The following is a 23,373-nucleotide window of genomic DNA, read 5'->3' as shown; positions in this document are numbered from 1 at the left end:
AATATAATTGTATTCAAATCGCGCTGTGCGCAAAACGGTTAAAGGTAACGAGTTACTTTTTTTTCGTTGTAATGTAAACTACATTCCAATCATTTTGGTATATAACACATTGTAAAACGATAAAAGCAACACAGAGAAAATATTATCACAAAATGATGCATGAATTCGTAACGAGCGTATGTAAAAAATATATATATTTTTTAAATTCACCATAAATCTACATATTGTGCTAGAGACTTCGAATTTGTTTCAAGATGAAGATAAATGATGGAATATTACGATACTGTAAGAGTTTTAGCTTACAATTGCAGTTTTAGACCATTTTGGATGAGTTAAAGTTGACCGAATGTCGAAATTGTTTTATATATTTTTTTTATATGCAAATATTTCAAAAGTGAGAAATGCTACAACCTTCAAATATTTTTTGTTGTATTTCGCATGTTTTTGCGCACATTTTCATATATGAAACTCTATAAAACGCCTGATATGAAAGGCACAAAATATTAGGAGAATGCGCCCACCTACGCATTTCGGAGATTTGCGGCCGAGAATCGGCGCGCTGAGGGAAGAAAATAGTTTTTTTTCAAAAATTCACCATAAATCTAAATTTTTTATTTTGTATTCTGAATGTTTTTGCACACATTTTCATATATGAAACTCTATAAAACGCCTAATATGAAAAGGCACAAATATTAGGAGAATACGACCTACGCATTTCGGAGATTTGCGGCCGAGAATCGGCGCGCGGAGGGAAGAAAATAGTTTTTTGCTAAAATTCACCATAAATCTAAATATTGTTCTAGAGACTTCCAATATGTTTTAAAGCGAAGATAAATGATTGAATATTACTATATTGTAAGATTTTTATGATACAAATGCGTTTTTTGACCATTTCTGTTGAGTTAAAGTTGACCAAACGTAGTTTTTTTTCCTATTTATCGTAATTTATATGCAAATATTTCAAAAATGAGAAACGCTACAACCTTCAAATATTGTTTGTTGTATTTCGCATGTTTTTGCGCACATTTTCATATATGAAACTCTATAAAACCCCTAATATGAAAAGGCACAAATATTAGGAGAATGCGACCAAGAATCGGCGCATGGAGGGAAGAAAATAGATTTTTTCAAAAATTCACCATAAATCTAAATATTGCTGTAGAGACTTCCAATTTGTTTTAAAGTGAAGATAAATGATTGTATATTATTATACTGTAAGAATTTTATGTTACAAATGCGTTTTTTGACCATTTCGGTTTAGTCAAAGTTGAAAGAACGTAGTCTTTTTCCTATTTATCGTAATTTATATGCAAATATTTCAAAAATAAGAAATGCTACAACCTTCAAATATTTCTTGTTGTATTCTGCATGTTTTTTGCGCACATTTTCATATATGAAACTCTATAAAACGCCTTATATTAAAAGGCACAAATATTAGGAGAATGCGACCTACGCATTTGGGAGGTTTGTGGCCGAGAATCTGCCCACGGAGGGAAGAAAATAGTTTTTTTCAAAAATTCACCATAAATCTAAATATTGTTCTAGAGACTTCCAATTTGTTTTAAAGTGAAGATAAATGATTGAATATTACTAGACCGTAAGGGTTTTATGTTACAAATGCGTTTTTCGACCATTTCGGTTGAGTCAAAGTTGACCAAACGTAGTTTTTTTCCTATTTATCGTAATTTTTATGCAAATATTTCAAAAATGAAAAATGCTACAACCTTCAAATATTTTTTGTTGTATTCTGCATATTTTTGCCCACATTTTCATATATGAATCTATAAACTGCGTGCGCACACTAACCCCCCCCCCCCCCCCATTGGCCCATCACCCTCACTTAGGCCTTCGCTTTCAGTATTGTCATCCGCTATAAAACTAGACTCCATATCCCCATCCTCAGATTCCCCCTCATATGCACCGAAACCACTAAATTCGAGCTCACTTTCGGGATTTGAGCCTCGAACGGACATTGGGGGCATATATTCGTTATCACTGACATCGGGACTGATGTCCACATCACTCGATGACCATCCGCCATCAAAATGAGGACTTGCGATATATTCCCGATCAAGCTCTGATAAATACTCTTCTATGTCCCTTGGTTGGAGGCCTCCCAAATTCCTACGAATGCCCCTAAGGACGCCCTAATGCTTCTTAGGGGTTACTAAAGGCACACAAGACACACGTTGTGATCCTAAACCACTTTCATCCACACGTAGTCGCACAGAACGGCATTGAGGCGCCAGGTCATGTTGGGTGCTTGGTCCTTCGCCAGCATCCAAGTCCAAGATACGCCTTACACGATCCCTTCCGACGGGTAAAACACACGTTGTTGAGACATCTCTATGTATGTCCTGTACCTCCACAAATATTCAAAGTCTCACAAGTTCAGGAAAACTCGATTGGGACAAGCATTTCGCGCATGCGCACTTGGGTCACGCTTCTAAACAAAACAACACCTCGATCCGTGAACTCCCAGCATCCCCCAAGGCGTGTGATTCAAAAGTTTTAGGCTGGTAGGCCTAAAAGTATTTTTCCGCGAATTTAAAAAAAAACTTTTATATGTCGACGTAAAATACGTCCAGTCGGCACCCGAGAGACAAAAAATGTTGACGTAAAATACGTCCAGTCGGCGTTTAAGGGTTAATGATTCTAAGTCGTCATCACGACTGGCACATAGTGTTCGCAGGCTCTGTGGAGGTTTATTTGGTAATTACGATTATTTACACTTAGGTAAGTGTTAGTCGAAGTCATTGTGTTTATCTATACGTTTGGAATAACTGTTCTAAAATAATGTTGTGCACTATAATCTATGTATTATATACTTATTTATGGCAACGTTTGTAGGGATGGCGGCAGCAAACAAAGGCAACTCTGTTGAGCATATACCTCATGTTCGGGATTTCAATGTCTTACAGTTATTATGAGATTGTTCTGATGGATGTTTTTTGGAAGGTAAAATAATGCTCGGATGACAGTATTTCATACGCCATTTATTATCCAAATGTTTACAATTTTTCATTACAAAAAATAAAAGCATTTCTATATAAAAGACTAATGAACAGGAGATATCGAAAGTGGGGGGTTTCTTGAATAGCTTGGAGGGGGAACACCAACAAGGTGTGTTGGATGTTACCGCTGAAGCCACGAATAGAGGCGTAGTGAGTGAGCAAGTGTGAGCCGGAGGGCAGGGGTGGCGGGAGGGGGGCGTCGGCAGTTGGAGGATGATTAGCTAAGACGTGACCAATCTGACCAGGTCTAAAGAATGTTCCCAAATAATTTGAGACTAAATAAGTTATAGTGTACAGCTTTGCAACACCTACATAAATTATACCCCACCATCATTATATTAATGCACAGATGCACACATTTCACTGCATTTGATTTCACATAATTTATTTTCACAAAGAGTTTCGGTAATAATATAATAAATATTCTGTAATATAAGAAATATAGCAAATTAAAATACTTTCTATAAGTAGCCTAGATGATTGTGAGGGGTGGAGCCAAGTGGCCCATCACACTCAAATACTGGTAACTCTAACTAAGTTATGCCATAAATACAAATCCTGTAGTACTAGATTAGCATATCCAGTGATGTGTTCTTAGCATAGATTAATTGATAAAATATCCTTGCAAAATTGATGCTTTGATGACTTATACAACCATCGGCTACAAAACCTGGTGTGTAACATCTTTGTGACCAGATTCATATATTATTGGTAATACAGGTAATTATAGTCCAGTCAATCTAGGGCAAAAATAGATACAGCCTAGCAAAAGTTGGTAGAGTAGCCATTTACGGTTTTGTGAGCCTTGGCCAAATCCAAATAACATATCAAAGATCTACTATTATTTAAATAGTCAATCCAGGTGATATAAGACGGAGGACAGAAGAGAGAGAGAGAGAGAGAAATACCGCTGCTTATAGGATAATAAAAAAGGATATTTTCGTCTGAATAATATTAATATGAATAGTCAGTTCCAACTTTGTTTAAGGCATTTTTATTTGGAAAATGTGATAACGAATTAAAAACAATATGATGTAATAAGATTTCATAATAATTATTTTCCAAAAAATATATGTTAACTTGTTTCTTAAAGTAGAAGGTTTCAAGTATATCAGTCAGATTAATAACTAAACATGAATAAAAAGCTCGCTCTCTCTATCTCTCTTTCGGTCCATATATATTTCATCCAATATTGCATTTCTTTGTGATTACCGTAATTTCCCTCCTCCTCCCTTTTGAACCATTCTAACTATGTACTGGTTGTTTGAACGTGGGCCACTTTCAGGGCAAGAAGGGCATGATCTCACCTAGCCAGGCCTGGCAGGGTGACACCACTTTTGTAACTGGGTGTACATGTGCATATAGATACATACATACACCCACCTATTATGTAAATATGTACATGTACAATATTATGTAATAAATATATGAATATTTATGTAAATGCACATACCAGCATGTATATGTAGCTATATGTACTGTCAGGTATTTCCTTTCTTAAAACTAGAATCTGAGTGTTGGTTGTATTTTCATCCAATAGATGGCGTTGGTTGTCCATTCTATCATCCTCGGTTGTTGTTTGCATTCGCTTTAATAGATGGCGTTGGTTGTTCTGTTCGTTATTTTAGTGTCCTTGATATTACTTATTGTTTACTTTTGATTTACTTTCCAAGTGATAGCCACTACCTTACGAACCTTGCAACCTTTCACATGGTAAGAAGTTATTTGCTCCTTTTTGTACACCTTATGTTCTAAGTAAATAATTATTATGTAAAGCTATTATGGTTTAATAGTGATATGTTAACAGTGACCTTTTGTTCTAAGCTATTGTTTGTGTATTTATTTTGCAGACACTCTACCTTACTTTGCCTTGCCTTGCTTGACATTGTTTTGCCTTATGGTGTCTTGTCTGTTTGACATATTGTCTTAACTTATATGACCTGTTGGTTGTACCATTTTACTTATCTGGTGCAAGATCTGTCATCATGGATCTACCATCTTCAGCCATCTAGACAATTTCAAGAATGTACCCACATTCTAAACCACTACGTACCATCTTCAGCCATCTAGATAATTTCAAGAGTGTACCCACATTCCAACCTACGTGTCATCTATTATTATTATAAGTTATTCTATTTATTGTTAATAAATTAATAATTTTTATAATTCTTTTTACTTGATACCAGTCTAGCCAAAGTGTTAGGTAACAAGCGCCTAATACATTTCCATCTATGCAAATAAAAGCTTGACAATTGGCGCAGTGAGTAGGATTATTTGCAGAGTTGCGAGACTGTTTAACTTATGTATAATTTATATTTACAGTTTACTGCTGACAACTATGTGAACTTCGTTACCTGTGAAGGTTGGTGAATTTCATTTAAGTGTTCTGCAAGGTTTGTGGCCTATCACTGGAAGTAATATCACTGGAGTTAAGGTAAAGTTCTGTCTATGTTGTTTCTTTTGTCTGGCGAGCTGTCGTGTGAAAGAGCTTTATTTAAAGTGGAATAAAGTCTCGTTGTGGTGCAATATAAAATTGTATTTGTTCGTGTAGTCCTATTACGTTCTAGGAAAAGGTTGAGGTCGGGAAGATAATTAGAAAATGTATCGTTATCCTATTAATTCTAGCTAATTCAGTCTTAATGATTGTAGGGCTTGTTAGGGGTAATGCTAGTTTAATGTTCCTTTAAGTTCCGATTGTTTTCTCATCCTTGAATATTCCTATTGTATATTCATTTTCCTTATGCTAGTTTTTTTTGGCATGGAAATTTTTGTCATTGATGGTGGAAAACCCATAATAGACATTGGTAATCATTGAAGTACTACTTTTAAAGTTGAGTTCATGATTAGCCATATTTCATAATTTAATGTTTGCTAATACTTATGGAGTGTTGTTGTTTATTTTATTAACTGTATGCTTACCTATCATTATTATGGATCTTAGTGATTTGATGGATAAGGCTATTAAGCTTGGTATGAAAACTGCTGAAGCTGAGGAATTTATAGCAAAGCAACAGGCTAGAGAGGATAGAGTGGCTGAAAGAGAGGAGAAAAGGTTGCGGTTAGAGTTGGCAGAAGAGGAGAAAGATAGGATATTTAAATTGGAATGTCTTTAGAGAGAAAGGGAGGAGAAGACAGGAAACATGAGTTAGCCAAAGCAGAGTTGAGAAATAGTGGTGCTATAGGTGGTGTAGGTAGCGAGAATGTAATATCTTTGCCAAAAATTCCCCCTTTTGATGAGAAAACTGATTAAATTGATATGTACATGAATAAATTTGAGAAATGAGCTGTGTTTCATAAATGGGATCAAGAAGACTATGGTATTATGTTAGGCACATTATTAAGGGGACGAGCTTTGAAAGTGTACTGTGGACTTGACCCTGCTATTGCAAGTAATTATCAGGAATTAAAGGCAGCCTTATTGAAAGCGTTTCAGGTCAATCCTCAGGTATATCGAAAGAAATTTAGAGAGGGATTTATTGAAACTAATAATGAAAGCTTTGTGCAGTATTCATATAGACTAAGACAGAATTTTGATAAGTGGTTGCAATTAGCTGATGTTAATAAATCTTATGGTGATGTCTGTGATTTTATGATTATGGATCAATTGTTGGCTAATGGTTCAAGTTATTTGCGAACATTTCTTTTAGAAAGGGTTTGTAAAAATTCTCATGAAATGGCGTTAGCTGCTGATAGGTATCTGATTGCACACGGAATTAATAAATGTAGAAATTCTAAATTTAAGTCTGATAAATGTTTAAAGTTAGGAATGCAACCTAAATCTAATAAAGTAGATGTTGATAATCTTAAAACATTGCAGTGCCACCTATGTAAAGAAATTTGGCATATTAAACCCATTTGTCCAAATAATCCTATTAATTTTGCTCGGTCTAAATCTTCTAATAAAAATATTCCTAAGATCAGTATCGCTCTAGCTAGTGAAGAAAACCCAAGAATGCTTTTGTGGATGAGAAAGGAATAGTTTTTAACAAAACAGTAGAGGTCTTGTTTGATACTGGGTGTAATACTGTTGTTCTTAACGAAACTTTGATTCCAACACCTTATCTCAGTAAGGCTAAAACTGTGAAGGTGTATAATTTCATGGGTGTTCCAATATATCTGCCCAAAATTAGATGTTACATTAGAAGTAAATTCTTTTTCGGTAGAGTAAATGCTATCGTAGCACCAATTAAATGTTCTGATGTAACTGTTGGGTTAATACCTGGATTGAAACATCACATACAGGCAGGAATAGAATTGTTGAATAAAATACCTGTGCCAGATAACGAATTAGATGTAAATAAGTTAAATGTTAATGTGGTTACAAGAGAACAGAGTCTTAGGAAAACTATATTAAAACCTTTGTCTGATGTTCAAGTACATCCAGTAGATTTTAGTAATAAAGTGGACATGTGATTCTCTGATGTAAATTAGGGAAAGCTTGAAGGAGGAGGAAGAAATAACTTGCAAAGGGAGAGTTGAGTATGTAGTAAATAATCACGTGATTTATCGTAAATATGTGCAAAGTAAAAATCAGTTAGATGTTGGTAAAATGCAAATTGTAGTTCCTCTCAAGTATAGAGAGGTAGTTATGAAACTTGCACATGAATCTCTTATTTCTGGTAATTTTTCTTCTAGGAAAACTATTGACAAAGTGCTTGGTAAATTCTATTGGCCGAGGGCTAGTGCAGAGATTGATAGATATTGTAAGTCTTGTCATAAGTGTCAGAAATTTGGGAAAAGAGTAAAGAAAGTGTCTTTGTGTATAATGCCTATAGTTTCTGAACCATTCAGTGGAGTGGCTATTGATATTGTGGGACCGATTGTTCCAGCCTCAAGTCGTGGTCACAAGTATATTCTTACAATAATTGATTTAGCTACACGCTACCCTGAAGCTGTACCTCTCAGAAATATTGGTACTGTTACTATAGCTGAAAGTTTAGTAGAAGTATTTTGTAGAGTTGGGGTACCAAAAGAAATACTAAGCGACAGGGGAACTCCGTTTGAGTCAGATCTCATGGCAGAAATACATAGATTATTATAAGTTAGAGCTTTATTCACAAGCCCATATCATGCTGCATGTAATGGAACTGTAGAACGGATGAATGGTGTACTTAAAAATATGTTAAAGTTTGTAGTGATCATCCAACAGAATGGACCGGTATATTCCTGTTCTTTTCGCTTATCGTGAAATTCCCAACGATACTCTAAAGTTTAGCCCATTTGAACTTTTGTGTGGACGTAGTGTCCGTGGCCCTTTAACAATCCTTCATGCATTGGTTGCTGGTAACAATGCTGATGATGAAATCAAAACTACTTGCCAGTATGTTTTAGATCTGCGTTCTCGATTGCAAGAGATGGCCCAGATTGCAGTTAGTAATGCTGAAATAAATTCACGTAAATATAAAGAGTATTTTGATCGTAAAGCAAAGCCAAGGAAGTTTGTGGAGGGAGATGAAGTTCTAATTATGTTGCCAAATAATACAAACAAATTTCTAATGCAGTGGAAAGGACCTTATGTGATTAATCGTTGCCATAGTAATGGAGTTGACTATTTTGTAAAAGTAGGAAATAATCTTAAACTGTATCATGCCAATATGTTGAAGAAGTACTTTAGAAGGAAGATTGTAAACGTTATTCAAAAAGCAGTAGAAGAGGCCAAAACTTCAAATGGTTTGTTTGGTAATGTTAACTTTGAGGTTGTTAATGTTGGATAACCTGTTTCAGATCTATGTGACATAGAATATCTGGAGGTTGATAAAACCAGTTATCAAATAAGTAAAGATCTTACAAATTCTCAAACTGATGAACTAGTTAATGTTTTGGATAAGTTTCATGATGTAATTAGTGATAGACCTGGAGTTGCTAGATATATGGAACATGATATTAAATTGACTTCTAATATTCCAGTTCGTGCTAAACCTTATACTGATCCAATTAATTTAACTGATGAATTTAACAATCAGGTTGATCAAATGCTCTCATTGGATATAATTGAACAATCTAATTCTCCATATTGTTCCCCAGTTGTCTTCGTTAAGAAGCAAGATGGATCTTTGAGATTGTGTGTTGACTTTCGAAGTCTTAATGGAATAACCGTATTTGACGCCGAACCCATACCACGTATGAATGAATCTTTACATAAGCTTGCTAATAAAGTCTATTTTACAGAACTTGATTTGTCAAAAGGATACTGGCAGGTACCCTTAACTTTAGAAAGCAAAAAGTATACTGCATTTGCAACAAAGCATGGTTTGATGCAATTCAAGAAGATGCCGTTTGGACTTAGCACAGTTTGTTCAACTTTTATTAGACTTATGAGAAAAGTCTTGGCTGGTTTGGAAAATACTACATGTTATTTTGATAATGTTCTTATTTATAGTAATAATTGGTCAGATCATATAGTTCATCTTAAAAATGTTTTGTTAAGATTAAGAGAACATGGATTAACAGTTGGCCCTAAGAAATGCTTCTTTGCTTATAAGAAAATTAAGTATTTAGGATATTCTCTTGGTAACAATTCTTTAACACCTCTTGATAATAGAATTGCCGATATAGTAAATCTTCCCCTTCCAGAAAAAAAGAAACAATTAAGATCTTTTGTTGGAGTTGTAGGATTTTATAATAAGTTCATTCCACATTTCTCTGTTCTTTCTGCACTATTAACAACTATGCTTAAGAAAGGGAGTTGCAATATTCTGAAATGGACTGATGAACAAATTAAAAGTTTCAATAATTTGAAAGCTTCTCTAACTAAATCTCCTATTTTGTTATTGTCAGATTTTAATAAGACCTATCTCCGAACAGATGCATCCATGGATGGTATTGGTGCAGTTTTATTGCAAGAAAGTGATAATGTTCTTATGCCTGAGTCATATGCTGGAAAGAAATTTTCAGATGCAGAAAGACGTTACTCTACAATTGATAAAGTGTGTTACGCTATTGTATGGTCTATTTTAAAATTTAAGGAATATCTGTATGGGAAAGAATTCATCCTGCAAACAGATCATCTTCCATTAACTTATCTAAATTCCATGAGGAATAAGAATGATCATTTAATGCGATGGGCTCTTAGCCTGCAACCTTATAATTTCCTGGTTGAGTATATCAAGGGGTCGGATAATATCTGTTCCGACATGCTTAGCCGATGTATATAATATTTTGAATATTTTAGTTTCATTTAGAGATTCTAGTTTTTCTTGGTATGGGGGTTTGTCAGGTATTTCCTTTCTTAAAACTAGAATCTGAGTGTTGGTTGTATTTTCATCCAATAGATGGCATTGGTTGTCCATTCTATCATCCTTGGGTGTTGTTTGCATTCGCTTTAATAGATGGCGTTGGTTGTTCTGTTCGTTATTTTAGTGTCCTTGGTATTACTTATTGTTTACTTTTGATTTACTTTCCAAGTGATAGCCATTACCTTACGAACCTCGCAACCTTTCACATGGTAAGAAGTTATTTGCTCTTTGTTGTACACCTTATGTTCTATGTAAATAATTATTATGTAAAGCTATTATGGTTTAATAGTGATATGTTAACAGTGACCTTTTGTTCTAAGCTATTGTTTGTGTATTTATTTTGCAGACACTCTACCTTACTTTGCCTTGCCTTGCTTGACATTATCTTGCCTTATGGTGTCTTGTCTGTTTGACATCTTGTCTTAACTTATATGACCTGTTGGATGTACCATTTTACTTACCTGGTGCAAGATCTGTCATCATGGATCTACCATCTTCAGCCATCTAGACAATTTCAAGAATGTACCCACATTCTAAACCACTACTTACCATTTTCAGCCATCTACTATGAGATTCAGGGCCTCTGTAACACGGTTTTTTCCCAATAACTTTTCATCTATGCATTTCATAAATGTAACGCTTATTCAGAATACATATTATATCTACACATAAATTTTGACTGTATTCTGCATCACGTAGGTTGAATAAATTTGGTACTTATAATGTAAAAGTGACTTTTTTAGAAGACGGGCCAACTTACTCAGAGAAAAGGTTTCGAACGCGCTTGTTACGTAACTTATGACAGCATTTCTTCCTCTTTCTCGATGGATGATTGGCTATACGTAAAGAAGTCTATACCTCTGGCAACAATGACATACAAATTTAAATACAAGCAAAGCAGTACACCTTTATGAACTCTGAATCCTCTCCACTGATTATTGTCATAATGAACAAACTAACAAAATATGTTAATAAATAGAAAAACACTTCGATTATTAGTCTAACTCCCAAAATAAGTGTCCTAAGAAATTACAGTCTACTTCATAGGTCACAATCAGATTGACAAGATGTAGGGAATAGTTGGTAATTTTCAAAAACTTAGTAGACAAGCTTGATTTGATAACTGCTATTTCCAATGTCAAGGAATTTTTATTTATTGGCTATCTACCTATTTACTAAAAAAAAAAAATAGCCGGTACCGTATTTTGGCTTTAAACCTTCACCAATAATTATCGTCAGAATGATGACTTCACGAGGCTCCACCCACTTTGGCCTCATTATAATTCCGGATAACACTGAAGGCTATCATGGGTATTGTTGGATTAGAAAATTTAACTTTTGGCTATAAAAACTCATTTCTCGAGCAGTTGTAAGAAATGCTAAATGATCCTCAAGGATCCCAGCAGTTGGCCTAAACGTTTAATTCATGTATATTACTGCTATTTCTACAGTAGTATTGCTATGCTAGCACCCCACCCGCATCTATGTATCGTTCCGCCATTCATAAAGTCTTTATATCCAACACGTCGTACGGCCTAAAGAAGAAGAAAAAAAAATATCAGATGATCTGTTGGTCTGCTGGAGATTTTAGCACATATAAGCTTGTATTTACTTTGGATAAATATCTTTTTTTTTTTAAATAGTTATATAAAGGCTGATTACATACAATCTCTCTCTTTCTCTCTCTCTTGGTGGCATAGTGAATAGTTAATGGAAATGTTCAAAATCCTGAATGACATTGCAAGTATTATAATCACGTTACGCTAAGTACAAATCAGACCATAAACATTGGATTTAAACTATAAACTGACTAATTACCTATTCAGGCTATAGTAAGTATGGCCACGGGCTTTCTCTTGACTGTATAAAGTTACAAGTCGTAAGACAAATGCAGTTTTGCAACCACGGGGAAAATTCCAAATCCTGTTAGCCATTCTGGACTGCTATGGGTTTCAGAGCCGATGGAACAAGATGAATGAAGTTTCTGTCTGTTGGATGGGCGGGGCAACATTTCGTAAAACGGTGTTTACCTTGCTTACGTAATGAATGTTTTTCGACTCTTGGCTTGTAATCATTGGCCATGGCGTCGGCTAGATAATTTTTACTCTATAAAAATTAAAACTATCGGGTTTAGGTTGTTGATTTTGCTGACAAAATTTGTGTGTGGTTGTAAAATATACATATGTCAACTTTCAGCTACATCCGATGCTTTGATTAGGAGCAAATTCCACAAAACCGTGTTACAGAGGCCCTGAATCTCATAGTAGATAATTTCAAGAGTGTACCCACATTCCAACCTATGTGTCATCTATTATTATTATAAGTTATTCTATTTATTGTTAATAATAATTTTTATAATTCTTTTTACTAGATACCAGTCTAGCCAAAGTGTTAGGTAACAAGCGCCTAATACATTTCCATCTATGCAAATAAAAGCTTGACATATACATATGTATGCATATTTATAAATGTATATGTATTTATAAGTGCACACACAAATTGGCTTAAGACAGGCCATGCCATTAACTGGAATAAGGCATCGATAATAATCCAAACGATCAAAGACCCAAGGAAAAAGAATCTGCTGGAGTCCATTTTTATTGAAGCCACGTCAACGAGGAATATAAATCTCCACCCTGGATTATCTCTTGGTCCTCTTTCCACGTCTTTTTTGCTCAAAGAACATTCTGCCAAGGTTTAACAAACTGTAACCCCGCCCTCCCTTATTATAAATAAGTCTCTTGACCTCTTTGATTCAGCGTGAACTTGAGAATGTAGAAAAAGTACTTGTTCCTAATCCCTAGTTTCACTCACCTTTCTACTGCAGATTTAAGGATATATATATATATATATATATATATATATATATATATATATATATATATATATATACATATATATATATATATATATATATATATATATATATTATATATATATATATATATTATTAATATACAGATCCATACGTATGTTTGAAAAATCACTGTAGATGCACATGACTTCAGTATTTAAGTGAATACCACAGGAAAATGACATGTAAAAATTCAGTATATATATTTATTTATATATCTCTATATGTATGTATATATATATAGATATATAAATAAATACTTTATTGAGTGATTCATTTATGACACATATCCACAGGTATAAAATAAGAGACGGGATGTAAGTCTTGATCAGTTTCGACTTTATTTCCGAGCCATTGACGAAGGACTGATACATATTATTAAAATTCACAAATATATATACTACAGACAGTACTGACGAACATACACACAACCGTTTGAGACTATAGTTCCACCAAAAGGCGTCAAGGTAGGCGTGGATTTCAAAACTCATTTGGCTAAAATTCGCTATATACTCTCAGGGGACCATACCGATAAACGATCCCGCCATAGAAGACTACAAATCCACATCTGAAAGGTGTCAGGGAGGTGGGGTTGGATATCTTATTAGCAGTGCTACCCCCTTACTGTATTTACAAATATGGTAATCCTATTTCCGCACATCTCTAGTGCCTACTTTAAGATTTAAACAATTTACTAATTTCTTTTGATATTAAAGGATCAAGTTTATACATCCCATGACTGATGTTCGTATTATGGTTGTAACTTTCCTATGTAAATCTAGATTCAATGATATTCCTTTCCAGTGCATTATTAGAATACACAATCCTTTTTGCCCCTTCCTAGTTAATAGCATGATTGTTCTCACAAACATGTACAAAAATACCAGTTTCCCTGTGCGTATCTCCCACATTTTTTGTTGTTGTATTCTCTTTTCTAGTGCTTTACCCATTTGGCCAATATAAGTTGTCACAAGACTTACAATATAACTGTGAGACATCTACTTATCAAGAACTCTCCCGATGATACAAAAGGATGTGTAAATAAAATTCCATGTAAGTCTTGTGATAACTTTCATATTGGCAAAACGGGTAAAGCACTGGAAAAGATAATAGAAAAACAAAAAATGTGTGTGATACGCACAGGGAAATAGTGGTATTTTTGTAGATGTTAGTGAGAACAGTCCTGCTACTGACTGGGAAGGGGCAAAAAGGATTGTGTAATCTAATGATGCACTGGAAAGGAATGTCATTGAAAGTTACAACCATAATACGAATATCAGTCAAGGGACGTATAAACTTGATCCTCTGATATCAAAAGGCACTTGGAAATTGTTCACATTTTCAGGTAGGCAGCAGTGATATATGGTGATACGATTACCATATTTTGTAAACACAGCAAGGGGGCAGCAGTGCTAATGAGATTTCCAACCCCGCCTCCCTGACACCTGGCAGGTGTGGATTTGTAGTCTCCTTCGGTGGGCACGTTTACCTTATCGGTAGTGTCCATTGAGAGTATATTGTGAATTTTAGCCAAATGAGTTTTGAGAGCCACTCCTTCCTTGACACCTGCCCTGTGTGTATGTTCGTCAGTACTGTCTGTAGTATATATATTTGTGAATTCTAATACTATGTATCAGTCCTTCACCAATGGCTTGGAAATAAAGTCAGGACCTACACCCTGTTCTCTTATTTTTCACCATTATATATACTACATACATATATGTATGTAGTATATATAATGTATATGTATTTAATTCCAATTTTCTTTACCAGAAATGCCTTTGTTTACAGGGATGACATTGATGGGAACAACCAACATGGAGCTATTAGGGTTTGGGTGACACCCCAAAAAGTTTTTTTTTTACAACCGAAACTCAGCTGGAAAGGTAGCTTAACAAATTTGTCTTCCTTACTAGAACCTTAAGTATTTAAAATCTTATGGGAATTGTATGAAATGCCGATATCAAAGTTTACTCCAAGACCCTATGTAACATACTGAACCTTGAAAAATGCCCCCTACAGACTTCTTATTCTGCCTTGCAGTGCCAACTGCCCATGCATGAAACCCAATGCTAACTAAGGAAGTCAGAACTTCATCTTGAAGACACAACAGAAGGTCCGGAGACCACAGTTATCACCAACCAATCAACTAGAGGAGTTTTTGGGATGTCTGAGCCTCTCCCGAATGCAGAAAGTGCTGCAGTACCTCCAGACACAAACACGGATTCTCCTAGCAATGCTCCAGGGACATCTGGGGCTGCCCAGACATCGGCGTGTCTGCCAACGTCTCAGGAGGTAGACATGCCGGGCGATGATGTTGAAGAATTCATCCAACCCTCTGCAGCCACAATATTCAGCGACACACCACCTGGACCCTTGCCGGAGGATGAAGTCTCCAGGGAAGATGAGAACTTGCTCAAGTATTTCATTATGCTTCGACCTAAAGGACCCACAACTACCATCCTGGCCAAAGTAAGCTGTTTTACACTTTTATATTCCTTTGTTTGCAAGCATGATGGTTTTCAATTGATCGCCACTAACCATTTACACAGTTACTAGGTTGTATGGTGATAGTTTTGAATTCTGTGTGCTCAGGGCAACATCTTAACTTGCACAGCTGGAGCATCTGCATAATTCAAAGACTACAAATCATAACACTCCGTTATGTATTAATGCTACAAATAACATAGTGTATTGTGCATGAGTTTCTCTATACTATATCATCTGAGTTTCTTTATTTACAAATTTGAAAATGCACTGGTACAAAGTGAATGCAAGCACTGCTGACAGGACAGTCACTTTTTCCATCGCTCTTTCAAAGCTATTAACAATAAGTCTGTGGTTTATGTCATACCAGATTTCTATGAAATGCAACAGACTGCAAGCAAAGATCCCTCTTATGCCATTTTTAATACACAACACATCTGGTATATTCATATAATAACTCATCCACAACTACAGAATAGAAAAGTACTTGATTTATAACAAAATAAACTATAGCAACCATAGTTAGTGTAAAATATATAAAAAGTTTGTTTGAAAAGGATTCTTGTTAAGCTGTTTATCTTTTTATTTCCTGCAGGTTTGCACTGCACTATACAGTGGAGGAGGGCAAAGTGTTAAAGATTACTGCAGTCATGTTCTAGGTTTCTCCAACACACGATACAGAAAAATCTTTACTCTACATGAGAGAAATACCTTGGAGGCAGGAACCGACTGGCAAACCTTTGACATTACATTTCTGTACAAACTACTCCAGTGGGTTTGTGGTCTTGCACCTGCTTCTGATAAGAAGTGGATGGAACCAACGGCAAGCGGAGTTGATGAGGAGCTTGAGCACATGTTGTACTGCATCAAGCGCGAGAGAAACTTCCTGGCGCACGAAGCCGTCACGTTGAGCGACGAAGAACTTCAAGAGCGCTCATTGAAGTTGAAGACACTACTGGAGAACATACTGTGCAAGGTCAGCCAGTGGAAAAACATTGACCTCTCGCAGGATGTGAAAATCGCCAGAATCAAATTAGACGAGATTCTCAGCTCGACTTCGAAATACTCTCTAAAGTCTTATCAGAAGGAACTGGAAGACCTGCGCCAGGATATCGTGAACAAGCTGGTAGTCAACTCTCAGGATGAGTTGTTTCCGCACTATCTCGATTTGTGGTCATCAGCTCTAGTGCAGTGGATTCAGGTTCCAGCGGCAGAGGAAAACAACGGCCTTCACGAGTCAGAAATCTTTACGAACGTAACCATCAAAGACATGAATAACTATGTTATGTCAGTGGAGGATATCTTATCTTATCGCATTGAGAACAACACTCTTCCGCAGGTCATGATCATCGAAGGGATCGCAGGCGTTGGGAAAAGTCACGTCTGTAAATACATTCTTGATAAATGGGCCTCTGTTAAGGGAGAATACATAAATTTGCCAGATGTTGAGATCATAATATTCATACAGTGCCACACGGTCAACTCAAAATCTCTGCGAGAATACTTGATTGAGGAACTGCTGTCCAACACGTGCAGCACTATCCGGCAGGAAGATGTGATACCGGCCCTTCAGAAATGTTGCATTCTCTTCATCATCGATGGTCTCGACGAGGCAGGCTCAAATGTGAGGACTATCGTCAGAGAACTGGCTAAGAAATTTCCTAAGAACAGGAAAATCATAACCTGCAGACCGGAATTTACCGAGGATGCCAAGACCTTAATGTCATCCAACAAGAAGAATACTTGTATTTTCTTTGCAAAAGGTTTTGACAGTAATCAGCGCAGGGAGTACCTTGGTAAACTGCTGGCAACAGTCAAGGCGAATGTAAGTGATTATGAAAGCACTCGCAATAGGCTGTATGAGAGACTCCAAGAACTAGAGCACCATATGTATACCTCACTGTGCCTGCCACTGACAATGACGATGCTGGTGTCATTGTGGCTCAATGACGAAACGCCCTTGTATCAGATGACAACGGCGATGCGCATTCACCAGGAAATCACAGAGTTGAAAATCAAGCAACTTGCTGAGAGGACTCAGCGGAGGCTTGGAGAGTCGCGACACATCAGCCTGGTCGAACGCACGTGTCAGAAGTGGCTCAAGGCCCTCAGTAAAGTGGCTTGGGAGATGCTCAAAAACAGCATGCAGGTGCTAGATGAGAATCGAACAGACGAGCTCATCCAAGAGGCAGAAAACAACAACATAGACCCGATAGATGCTCTGTCCTGTTTTATGAAGTGCATCAAAATAAAAAAGAAGTTCAAGATACAATATGAGTGGGAATTTTTCCACAAACTTTTCCAGGGATACCTTGCTGCTGTGTACTTAAATGAGAATCCAAAAGGTCCTCCTGGAAACTATTTTGTGGGTGAATATAAAAGTCAATGTGAGAGGTTGGTATCACACACGGAAGAATTAAAAGTAGATCATTATGATGAATCCCAATACAGCTTTGAGACTGACGCTGAAAAAGTCGATAAGCAAAACACATTACAGTTTTTGGCTGCAATGGAAACCTCAAAAGGCGACATCAATCTTGATTACTTGAGGAAAATCGTCATAGTGTATCGACAAGCGACATCTACCACAGCATGGGTTCAGTGGGCTACATTTCTCAGGGAATGTCATGAGCACCCAGCTGTCTGTAAGCTTCTTCGAGAAGTCTTTGAATGGAACGTCATCTTTGAATGGAACGGCATCGAGTTTTTATCACCAAATTCTTACGACACTGAGGTTCTTGAAGCGGTAGAGTTCTTGCTAAGGAAAACAAAGTTCAGTCCACACAAATGTAAACTATGGCTTAATCGTGAAGAGTCTCTGCCAGATGGTTTAGGCCAAATGCTGTCCACGATGATGGAAGTCTCACCAACAACTCCTGTTAGTATAATGTGTAATTTTGCTCTCTCTGCAGATATGGAGCAATGTTTAGGTCACCTCGTAAAGACGGACACAATAACCCTAACATTTAATGGAAAGTTGCAAGACAAAAACAAAAGTGACTTAATTAGCGTCTTAAAATGCTCCCAAGAGAAAGAAGCAGCTATCCAACTGAGTGTAATGATAGAAAGCACTGAAGATCTCAGAAACTTTGCACACTGTTGCACTGCATCACCTATCCCAAGGAGTGCAAAACTTGACTTGTGGGTCTACTGCGCCTCTGCAGAAATGCTGGGCCCCCTCAGCGAGGTGTTCAAAGCCTACGGGTGGCAAAAACCGCTGTCTGTCGGCTTTCAGGACGCAGAGATGAGCGAGCGGACTAAAGACATACGAGAGTTATTGAGGGGTGCTCTGCACAAGAGTTCTGTCAAGCTGACCAAACTGAAACTCAAGGTTGTAGGTGACGCTGAGAATCGATTGAAAGATTATGAGGGAATGGCATGTGGCATAGCAGACGACACTCCGTGCACCGTTGTGTTTGAAGGTGCAGCTGATGGTGATAACATCATCTTAGTTTTGGATGGTATCCCACAGGGCTGAATTTTACCTCCTGCTACACTTAGTGGTTCACACTCACAGACACACACAAACACACATACACTTACTTGGGTTCAACCCCTGGGTGAGACAGAGTAATCTAAGCGTATTCCATAACAGCATATTCCACTGGGTTCCTTTTGACATAAGTAATGAATGATGTACCTGACAGTGAGTTGACTGTTCTAAAGACTACAGCAATGTTGAAGGATATGAATATATACACACACACACACACATATATATATATATATATATATATATATATATATATATATATATTGTGATGGCTGGTTTGACCACCACACAAAACACTAAACTTTTATCAAGTAGTATTCACCAAAACACCATACTAAGTCCACAAAAGGTGGAACAGTATCCAACTTCAATAAGAGCGTAAAGTCAATTCAAGGGGACAAAGAAAATACCATAAAAAAATACTTAATTTTAATACATAAGTTTCAGACAGAAATAACACCTGAACCTCAATAATACAGTAACTAATGAGAAGCACTCACTCTTAACTTCTTGCAAAAGAAAACAATTACACAATTAAAGACAGGTCATCAACACATACATACAAAAAGGGGAGAGGGTCCAGAAAGGAGGAGGCAAGCGAAAAGTAAGAATACCCTAACAAATACAATCTAATATCCCTAACCACTTCCTCAAACGACTTTATAGGTCTCCTCTTGGAGGACAATAACAAACTCCTGGAGGCTTATTCTGGGTGGCAGGGAAAATTGATCCCAAACTATGGTGTTGGAAGGCTTCCACAAGCTCCACTAAAGACGTCAGCAGAGGGTCAAAGGCCGTGATCTCAATAAATAAATACAGGTATAACTGTGATTACCTTGGGACAGAGAGGTCCCCTGGCTTTTACTGAACCAAGGGCAGTACACAAATTGAAGACTATAACATCCTTGCTGCAGAATAAGGTTAATCAATAAGATATACAGCGCCCAAACGTAGCCAATATAATACACCTAGATAACCACCAGTACGAAAGAAAACAACAATTACATACCTAACATAAAAATGTACTAAAAACTCAAATATTAACTATAAAATAATGACAGCTAAGCTACAATATATATATATAATGTATATATATATTATTTTGACTGTTTTCTCACAGTGTGTAAATGTCCACAAGTAAATTTTCTTCTATCTTGATAAAAGGTTTACAATAATCTCTGTATTATTATTATCATTATTTTAATTATTCAGTTGATGAAACCTATTCATAAGCAACAAGCCACCAAAGGGGCCACTGACTTGAAATTCAAGCTTCCACAGAATATTATGGTGTTCATTAGGAGAAAGGAAGAGGCAGAACAGGAAAACACAGAAAGAAGAGATCCCACTTATTAAATAAGGAAAAATTAAATATCTAAAATGTATTAAAATACAATGAGAATAGCATTAGCGTAATAATGCAATGCATCTTGATTGAACTTCTGCAGAAGTTGCAATTGCACGACTTCCTCCTCTGGGAGGCTGTTCCACAGTGTAAAAGTGTGAGGAATAAAAGGACCTCTGGAACAGAGAAGTTCGACAGTGATCCACATTTACCACATATTGGTGCTTCTGCTGTTGAGTGAATCTGGTTCTCGGCAGATAAAGGTTATGTGGGATCAACTGTGAATGTGAAAGATCTCTGTTGAAATACCACTTACGAAACAAGTGACAAACAAGAGACCGTCCGTCGATGGTTCAAGTCATAACTGCTACTATTAGTAGAAAAAGAAACCTACCACCACGAACAACTCTTATCTGAAGAGAGATAAATCTCTGGCAGGAACAGAGATCCACACCGGAGAACCACAAATAACCTAAAACAGGTTACACTGACTTTATCACTGTTATAAATATGTGAGGCCCTACGAACATACCTAACTTTCGTGTGGCATTTGCTGAAACTTTCCTTAGATGTTTCTCAAAAGTTAGATGCGAGTCAAAGGTTACACCTGGAATAGTTAAAAGCTTCAGACTCGTTCAATCCACCTGGAAGGGGAAGATGGAGTGGGAGATCTGTACGAGATCTGCCAATCAATAGTGTTTTCGTTTTACTGGAGTTCAGCCTCATACCCCATGTCCCAAAGAAATGAAGCTGCTCAGGGCAGCTTCATTTCTCAAAAGAGGAGACTTTACTACACCCACAAGTGTTGCATCATCGGCATACTGAACAATCTTGTCTTCAACTAGAACTGAAGAGATACAACACATCCCATTGTGGGAACTTCTTTACATACAAGATATGTGACACATGGAATAAACTACCGCCAGAAGTTGTAAACATCAACATTATGGAAGAGTTTAAAAGAAAGCTAGACAAAATCATTAGGACACTGTGAATGCACAGTAAAACCTGCTCCTAGAGATAAGTGAGCACACGATGACTCCTCTTAGGATGGACTAACAAGTCTTTGAGACATCCAAATCCTTGTAACTCTAGGCCAACATCCATGTCACTTGTACACTAAAAATATCAGTGGTCAAGAACACTGCCCTGTGGAACTCCAGACACAACAGGTCTTGGTTCGCTAAAGATCCCGTCCGCAGCAACTCACTGCTGCCTGCCTACCTGTGAGGCAATCTCGAAGTTATCCTAAATTATACCCACCAACACCAAGATTCTGAACTTATAAATAAGTGCATTGTGATTTATTAAATTAAAAGCAGCACTTAAATCTATCTGAATTACTCTGTACTCAAAACCCTGATCAAGGTTAGTTCAAAAATCACAGAAATCAACTTTTTACTTTCCCTCTCTCATAAGAAAGTTTCTAATAATTACAAGGAAAAATTTATAATAATTACAAGGTAAACATTTTTATAACAATAACAATGGAAAAGTAATGATAATTGCAAGGAAAAAGTTATGATAATTTCAATGATAAACAGATTTAATAAGTAGAAGGTAAATAATGATAATAACCAGGTAAAAGTTATAATTACAAGGGAAAAATTTATAATAATTGCAAGGGAAAGGCTATAAAAATTGCAAGGCAAAAAAGTTATATTAATTGCAAGGAATAAAGTTATCTTACAAGAAGAAAGTTATAATAATAACAGAAAATAGTTATAATAATTAAAAAAAATTATAATCACAAAAAAAATATTTTAATTACAAAGGAAAAAGTTTTAACAATTGTAAGGAAAAAATCATTATAAATAAAAGAGAAAAAGTTATCATAATTGCAAGGGAAAAAAGTTATGATAATTTCGAGAGAAAAATTATAATTACAGAAAGGAAAAAAGTTTTTGAAAAACTCAAAAATAAAGGAGTACCAAAAAATAAATAATATTCAATAAAATGAGAGTGAGAATACAAGAAACTCACTGACTACATAACTTACATGAGAACACGGACGATAATTTGGTCCCAGAATCGATAATTACAAGTAAACACAAAAAAAAACAAAAATAAAAATTATCAGTCCTTTCCAGAAAAAATATAACTTTATTCATCATCTGGCAACTCAGTGAGTCGACCAACGCTATATCTACAGTTATTTATCGTGATGTGGTTTAATTAAATAACTAAAAGAGTAACGCAGAATTAACGCAAAGTAATGGAATATCGCCCCTCTACGTAAATAAGCGGGGGAATAACGCTGTTGCTTGATTCTATAACGGAAACATTAATCACTGATTAGCTGCCTCATGCTCGATAACTGTCCATACAAACGAGAAGCTTATTTAAGGTTTGTCCGTGCATACGTACGTCACATGTGATAGTTTGTGCGATGATGTAATTAATTACACATTTTCACAGCTAACTGAAGAAATTATTACAGTTTTAAATGAAAAATAATATTAAAATCTATAAAAAAAATTCCCAAGTCGGTTTGCGATCTTATCGCAGCCGAAGAGTTGCCATGTCGTGATTTTTAAGACCAATAATAATTCGTAAAAATGCAAATATTATTCGTTTCAAAAATTATGAAGCACTTAGTACATGACAAAAACATTGCGCTGACGCTCGCGCAGAAAAAAACAGGAGAAAATCACCGTTAAATTAAGGTTTAATTGTTTTTAAAAAAGGTAAAAGTAAACATGGCCTCAGTGCGGTCGGCCCCAAACTGCCAAAGATGATCTCGACTCTCGAGTCACTCTCGACTCTCCCGCCTTAGTTGGTGTCTAGATTGAAGACGATAGACTCAGTGCCTCACTCACAAAAACTCTCAGCCATTAACGAGTCATTCACGAGTGAAAAACGCCGAAAAACAACACCTGAAAACGAAGAGAACAACAAAGGTGTTGTTGTCCCACAAGGTGATGTTTTGGTGTCTCTCTAGTTTC

The 23,373-nt window shown here is 36.2% G+C and overlaps 2 protein-coding genes across 8 annotated transcripts in view; both read left to right on the top strand.

The window, feature by feature from the left end:
• The window catches only part of LOC135205020 (uncharacterized), a 56,734-nt gene extending 36,476 nt beyond the window's left edge, over nt 1-20,258 (top strand). For 2 of the 4 annotated variants that reach the window (XM_064235270.1, XM_064235272.1), the window contains exons 2-4: nt 14,895-14,989; nt 15,147-15,575; nt 16,186-20,258. In XM_064235270.1, coding sequence (XP_064091340.1) covers nt 15,270-15,575; nt 16,186-19,068 — 3,189 coding nt within the window. In that variant the 5' untranslated portion in view covers nt 14,895-14,989; nt 15,147-15,269 and the 3' untranslated portion in view covers nt 19,069-20,258. Of the gene's footprint in view, nt 1-5,336; nt 5,377-14,894; nt 14,990-15,146; nt 15,576-16,185 lie in introns of all 4 variants that reach the window. The other 2 variants (XM_064235271.1, XM_064235269.1) reach the window with 2 other exon arrangements.
• A 2,883-nt stretch (nt 20,259-23,141) lies between these two features.
• LOC135205018 (uncharacterized) overlaps nt 23,142-23,373 on the top strand; it is a 10,146-nt gene continuing 9,914 nt past the window's right edge. For 2 of the 4 annotated variants that reach the window (XM_064235265.1, XM_064235268.1), the window contains exon 1: nt 23,142-23,346. The gene's annotated coding sequence lies outside the window, so the exon portion shown is untranslated. The other 2 variants (XM_064235264.1, XM_064235267.1) reach the window with 1 other exon arrangement.

This window comes from Macrobrachium nipponense, chromosome 48 (genome assembly GCF_015104395.2).
Source record: "Macrobrachium nipponense isolate FS-2020 chromosome 48, ASM1510439v2, whole genome shotgun sequence".
NCBI classification, from domain to species: Eukaryota; Metazoa; Arthropoda; class Malacostraca; order Decapoda; family Palaemonidae; genus Macrobrachium; species Macrobrachium nipponense.
This window is presented reverse-complemented; position numbering and strand designations above follow the sequence as displayed.